General features: G+C 35.3%; 1 protein-coding gene across 10 annotated transcripts; it reads right to left on the reverse strand.

Moving 5' to 3' along the window:
• LOC107638620 lies at positions 2,390–6,834 on the reverse strand. Of its 10 annotated transcripts, none has more exons than XM_021120580.1 (5): positions 6,807–6,833; positions 5,874–5,994; positions 5,366–5,772; positions 4,105–4,326; positions 2,390–3,859 (listed from the first exon to the last, which is right to left on the reverse strand). In XM_021120580.1, the coding sequence occupies exon 5, from the start codon at positions 3,573–3,575 to the stop codon at positions 2,547–2,549; it is 1,029 nt and encodes a 342-aa protein (XP_020976239.1). In that variant the 5' UTR covers positions 3,576–3,859; positions 4,105–4,326; positions 5,366–5,772; positions 5,874–5,994; positions 6,807–6,833; the 3' UTR covers positions 2,390–2,546. The 10 variants fall into 10 exon arrangements, with proteins under 10 accessions (XP_020976239.1, XP_020976238.1, XP_020976241.1 ...); XM_021120579.1 differs by having other exon boundaries at positions 5,366–5,796; XM_021120582.1 differs by having other exon boundaries at positions 5,894–5,994; positions 6,807–6,824.

Here is a 7,062-nt window from a genome sequence, read left to right on the forward strand (position 1 = left end):
ACTTACCGTACTGACCCAGCTACATCCTGTGATTGCATCATATCTCTAGGATTTCAGTGACAAATAATATAATTTTTATTTCAAAAAAATTTATTAATTATACAATGCTTATTCTATGGTTTATAATATAAAAGCATATAATTGTGGGATTAACAAAAGTATTTGGACTTGACTTAATTCTCAACACCTTCATTTTAATTGCATTAAAGTACGTTCTATTCTACTAGCTAGCTCATGTATATATATGTTCATTGGATTCTTTCTAATACGTACCATGAATTAATTAATTGAACCTTTTTTTTTTAAATAAGGTAATATATATGTGTGTATGAATCTGAAATTCTGAATAGACATGCAGAGCAGCGGGGTTCATGTATACCACACAGTTTTTCTTTGAGAAGTACAGCTATATATATAAAACATTTAACGTAATTTATTTATTTATTATTTTTATTTCTCACGGTATTCTTCAACTTGTGGGATCAATGACTAATTCGTCACAAATTAAAACTCCATTTAAGGATTTTACCATTAACTAATGGGCAGCTGTATGCAAAAGGTGAAATTCAAACTATTGATATACACTTTGTTTAAATAGACTAATGAACTAACCACTAGAAGTAAATTTATTTAATTTTGATGAGTAGACTACCCCTACCATTATTTAACAAGTGGTACGCATGCTTTCACGTTTGGGGCTTTGAATTAGACCCACCAACTCTCTCACTCTCACGCCCCTCTCCTGATTTTATTTCAACTTCACTACTCAGACAATGCTAGTGCTTTATTTTACTACCTGTTTTGAAATTCATTTATAACCACCGAAACAAAAATCTTGGTAAACTATTCATTGTGCCAATACTTCATTTCAGCTTCTTCTTCTTCTTACTTTTCTTTTTGTTCTTTTGTTCTTTTTTTTTTTATTACATTTGATGGGTGTTACTTTCGAAAAAAATTCCCAGCTTAATGAATCTCATTAATTTCAAGTATTTATAAATGCGTAAGTATATATAATTTGTAATACTCGTCCAAAAACATAAAAAAGAGTGAGACTCAACTAGTATAAAGTGACAAAATCCAATGGTCCAGTAGTCTACGACAACATTAATTATTTAATACTTTTGGTATGGAACCATAAGAATTCAATATGTATACCAGTGTTACCCACACATTTATCAATTCTGAATCGTAGTTTTCTTTTTGTGTTCTCACCTTTTTCAATCGTTTTTTGGCTGTTTACATGCATTCATCATATTCAACACCACACACTCATATATGTAACATCTTTAATAATGTCATAATTCCTGACCAAACAAAATATAATAATAATGTCATAATTAGATAATAATTATATATATTTCTTAAATTAAAGTCTACATATTGCTCCAGAGTCTAAAAAGATGGCACATTCAATATTAGTGTACCACGTGCTATAAATATCACGCAATAATATTTCATATGGTAGCCGATTTTAGTTAATATAAGTGGATAAACTATTTTATTAGTTACAATAATGTTACATAGACTATAGATGAATATACATTGGAAATGAATCTCCTCGATTTAAAATTTTATGAAATGAAATCATGTCAAATGTGGATTTTTATTAAACTAATAATGTAAACTAAGTCATCTGAATCTCTAAACTTTAAACCAACAAGAATATTAATATATCATTATAATAATATGGTATTGAATTAATTACCTCTTGATCCCAGTCAGGGCGAAATGAGATCCACAATAAAACGAGCGTATGCATCAATGTCCCCCCAAGTCAACAAGCTAAGTCAAGGTTTCTATCACCAATGACGATTTTGATACAACTTCATTTTTCTGATTCGTAAGTCTTATACTATTATTATAACTATAGATTTTCTTTAGACTAAACAGTAATTTTGGTTCTCAAAAAAATCAATTTTTGATAAAATAATCTTTAAAAAAAAATGACATTTTATCTTTTCAAAAGTGATCTTAGTTTGATAAAATATAAAATTTCATTTTATAGGTGAAAAATGATTCAAATATTTAAATCCACTCTTTTGTTGGTATATTCGAAGAACTATTTAAAAACTACATATAAAAAATTAATCTCTAGATGAATTTTACATTTTTGTTGTTATATTTGAAAAATTATTCACAAAGCACATATAAAAAGAATATTAATATCTAAATCATTTTAACATATTAGCCACCTCAAATGACTAATCTACTTTTCAATTTTTTTGATGTAATTCTATCCTGCTCATGAATTTTCTTCAATGCCATTGAGTTCTCTTGCTCCTGTCTTCCTTATAATTACTGCTTTAATGTATATTTCAATTGTTCGGCATTTACTTTGATGCATAAAACAGATAGATCTGACTCTAATCAAATGTTGAAACCATGATTGTGGTTTACCTAGGGTCAAGACTGAAGTGCACGCAATTTTATTTAAATACTAAACTTTGTTCACATGTTACAAGGGTGGGATAAAAAAAATGGCGCTTCATAGTTGCAAAATGCTTAAAATCCATCCACCAGTGGATAATGTTAATAGAACTAGCATGTTATCTCTTGAATCTTTGCTTAATCTTTACCTTCACATTAATGCCATTGCCAATGATAGACTTGAGAACAATATGAAGCTTTCCCTCAAGCTTTTCTCCTTTTCTTGGAGTGTAAATAACGTCATGAATATCATCAGCCAGTGCTCTCTGAGCCAGAATGGCACCCACAGCAGCACAGGTGGTCTTGTTCTTGGTAGAAGCCAGGTCAAACTTCATATCCTTAGAAATGGAATGTGCCACTGCAACAACCTTGCTAGTTACCCTATGAACAATGCAAGCACGAACAGAGCCTTTAGATATGTAAATGTCCAAGCAAAATGGTTCATGATAAGGGCCTGTAAGCTGGTTAAATGTGGGAGTCCTCTGCCTCTTGTTCTCAGGAGAAACATCTTTAATTTCATCCAACCGGGGCATAAAAATTCTGCTTCTTGTTGCGATATGATCTTTCGGAAGCTTATCTTTGGAATTGGAAGTCACATTTGGATTTGGACACTCTTTAGCTTTCTTTGCTTCCTTAGTGTTTTCCTTCTTGTTCTTGTCTTTCTTCTTGGAAGATTTCTTGCTGTGAAACTCTAAATTATACTCTTCAAACTCCTTGGAACTGCGCTCGAGCTTATAGAACAGATTCCCGCGAACCCTCATGTTATCCATATCTTCCAAATCCATGTCATCCTCAACATGAGAGGGGTTACAATCATCGGGTTCATCAATACCATGGTGTGCAAATGTAGTAGCTGCTGATCTAGCCGAATGCCTTCCTGGCCAGGCTTGTGCCACCCCAGACGAGACACCCCAAGCATCACCATCTACAAGCTCTATGTTATATCCACTTGGAGGGTGATCAAAATTGGATAAAAATGGTGAAAGATGAAGGGTAGTGGAGCTCTCAGAAGGTGGCACAGATGCAGCTCCATGGCCATCATCCTTATTGGGAATGGTGGTGAGATACTTGAACCAGAAACTGGATTTTCTCAACAGAAATCGTTTGTTGTATAAGGAAGCAGCGCTTGTTGAGAGGAAGAACACCATCTTCGGAGTTTTGGATACAGAAGTGGATGGCTCCGTTTACATTAGAATAGCACGACCCAAAATGTTAAGGCTCTCAAAGAAGCAAAACACCGTACAGTTGGCGTGCAGGGACAGAAATTGCGCAAAACTGAGACTGGCGATTGTAAAACCTCAAACTTTCGCCTTCCTTTCTTTGTCTCCGATAAAATTTGAGATGTAGTGCAAAGTCCAAAATCTACTTATTTGCGAAGAGCTTTCACCTTTGTCTTCTCATGCGTTGCCATAAATATTTTGCTTCCAATTTCCTATTCATAGATTTTATTTTTACCATCAATACTTAACTATTAAACTATGAACATCCGAAAAATATGATCAAGTAAATGCCATAAAGAAAAAAGATCTAATACATAACCAAAGAAATTAAAAAAAAAAATATGATCTAATATGGCATTAACAATAGATACTGTAACATATATGAAAGGATTAAGGATTAAAGTGTTACAATTTGATTTTGTAAAAAATGAAGTGTGTAAAAAAAAAGAGGGAATACCTTACATTGCTTGATTAATTGTCCTCAGTCCTCTTTGATATGGCAGAACTCTGGATGGATTAGCAATCCCCAACTTGAACCAAGACACAGACCCATGGAGATGGAAAAAAGATGATTCTGCAAGCAGCCTACCTTTTGTGGCACATATGGGAAGCTAGAAACGCTCATATTTTTGAAGGCAAGGCTGAGCTCCCTATGCAGATCGTTGATGAAGCTTGGAAGCTAGAAGAAGATTTTCGAAGAAGGGGAAGATAAGAGGAAAGTTATGTTCTGTTTGTTGTCTTAGCTATGTGTTCATTTGAGGTTTTTTTGAACAATAGATGTTGCAGAAATTCTCATATATACTAGTACACACCAAAACAATTGAGCAGTGAATATAGCCATTTTATCCAAGACAAAATTCAACTTGATAAGCAAACATTTTATTAGAAGGGCCATAATGAAAACTTACACAGTAACTTCTGAACCAAATCCATTTTAAATTGGGAAAGATAACAGAGCTACAATATAGAAATTATCAATATAACTACTGGACATTATCAATTCAGTGTATCATCCATCTCTGTGAATGCATCTGTAATATATTTAAGATGGAACTGCAAACCAAGAAAGATATGAAACCATATGGTCTTCTCCTTTTGTTAAGTACTATAAAGAAATACCCAAAAAAGATACCAATCGCTAGAGACAAAAATGTCTTGGCAAATAAAAAGTCACCACCTTAATCCAGCCTAACCCATTTCAGGATAACCATTCCAGTTTTTACACATTAAGAAACAATATGAAAAAATGGCAAGATCCATGAAAAGAATCCTAACGCTAAAAGTTTCATAGGCCAAACAATGTCAGAAGTCAAAACAATTGCATGTTACCAAAGTGGAAAATGTATGTTTTATTCCTGCAATGCTCAGTGGTGTTCTTCTCTTTCTTTTTTTTTTTATTCAAAAAAATGCTAGACTTAAAAAGCACAATTACAACATCATCAGTTCTTTCAAGTTTTAGGACATAACAAATTAATATGGCCTCATCTGGCAATTAAATGGCATATTTCTCATATATCCATACCAAAGACAATACACAAACATAAATGTATCAAGTTAAAACAAAATCATCCATCCCACATAACTATTAGCATATATCACAGTTAATATGGAGAACGCTTGAAAATCTATATTTTCAAATAGGATCGGACTTGCACATGGCAAGCAAAACTTGCCAACCAAGGCAAAATCCAACAAAAAGAGATGTTGGCGGAACATACCTCGCCACTGATGACTTGATTAACCAATTGTTTTGCAGACTCAATTTGTTCAGGGTTCCCTTCAATTTTTACTGTTCTTTCCGTGGATGTGTCACATGTATTCTAGCTCCAGTGGAAGCTTGCATATTCTTTATTGTTTCCCCACCTTTACCAATAACAAGACCAACCTTTATGTTAATACATTAGGTGTTTGGTGGGTATCCCATAGGCATTGCTCATGTATGAGGCCCATATTTGGATAGCTGCAAAGCAAGTACACATTGACGGAACCACCGCCTTTGCCGTCTCCGGTTCCAATACTCCGTTCCTTTATTCCTTCCTTTCAATCAGAATACATCTGTTCTTTCTTCTCATAACTGTCTCTCTTTACGCAACGTGCAGGGACTCCTGCTGACACTTCGAATGACCTTGGCAAGAGAGGGGTAATGAAACTAACAAAGTTATGAGAAACTCAGCCCAATGATATGTTAAAATAATCTCTGGTGGTTAAAGACGACATCATTTCTACCTTGTGTAATCCAACCATACCAGTTCTCACACCAAATAATCTCAGGATAGGATCTTTATTCCCAATCCACAAAAACGGTATAAAGAGGAAAGCGGGAAAGTCAAAATCATGTAACTGCAAGCTGAGAGGAAAGTGGAGAACTTGAGCAAGATGTAATAGTTGAACAACAGTAAGAAAGACAAGAAAACCATTCATGAAACAAGTAGTGTGAAAATTGAAATACATAAATAAATAAAGTTAGGAATGTTGGTGCTTGGTTGTCCATGATTGCTAAGAATGAAAGGGAGAAAGGGAAAGGAAAAGCGAGTATTGGGAATGAAGGAGGAGGCTCAGATTCGCCATTTGTCAGACAAGAAGAAATCGGGGAAGGCATGCATGCATGCATGGCTGCGTCAACAGGCAGGCAGACACTGCACTGAGTCACCTCGCCATCACACACACCCCTCTTAACCCCCTACTCATACGTCTGTTCCAATTGAAGAGAACATCATCACTGCCTCGTAATAATAACAAGAAGATGAAGAAGAAAAAGTAGTAGTACTATATGATGAGAGTACAAGCAGAAGCAGATGCAATAACATTAACTTTGAAAGGAAAGAGAGAGAAAAAAAGAGAGGGAATGGTTTGTGTGTTTGAATTTTGTTGTTGTTGTTGTTGATGCTTGTAGGTTGGGAAATGGAATGGAGAGAGGGGAAGTAATCATAGGCATTGAGAGCTGAAGCCTCATACTTAAACCAATGATGAGATCGAAAGGAGGCTCAGGTTGGCATTCACACTGAGAGGGGCAATACAGCAAACAAGATGGCTGCGTCAACAAAAACGACGCCTCGCCACCGTGCGCCTCCTCACTCACTACTCAATGCTCAAATGCACAACACCATCATCACTGCCACATTCTATCATATCAGAATCAAATCAAAAGGAGATGCATACCTGCGTTGTGTTACTCACTCGCCACCGCCACCGCCACCGCCACCGCCACCGCCACCGCCACTTAAGTCACGGGGAACTTTTCAACCCTAATTAGTAATTTGGTTCACCATCATGTTCCCTTCCAGCTCCAGGTTACCTTTTAATCCCCTTTTCTTTTCCGGCCAATGCTAACCAATTCTCTCTACTAGCCCAAAAATCATAACCTGTTTTTACCCATCGAGTTTTGGGCCTCTTTTTTTCGTTAAAGAGGATGGCA

Source organism: Arachis ipaensis, chromosome B04 (genome assembly GCF_000816755.2).
Source record: "Arachis ipaensis cultivar K30076 chromosome B04, Araip1.1, whole genome shotgun sequence".
NCBI classification, from domain to species: domain Eukaryota; kingdom Viridiplantae; phylum Streptophyta; class Magnoliopsida; order Fabales; family Fabaceae; genus Arachis; species Arachis ipaensis.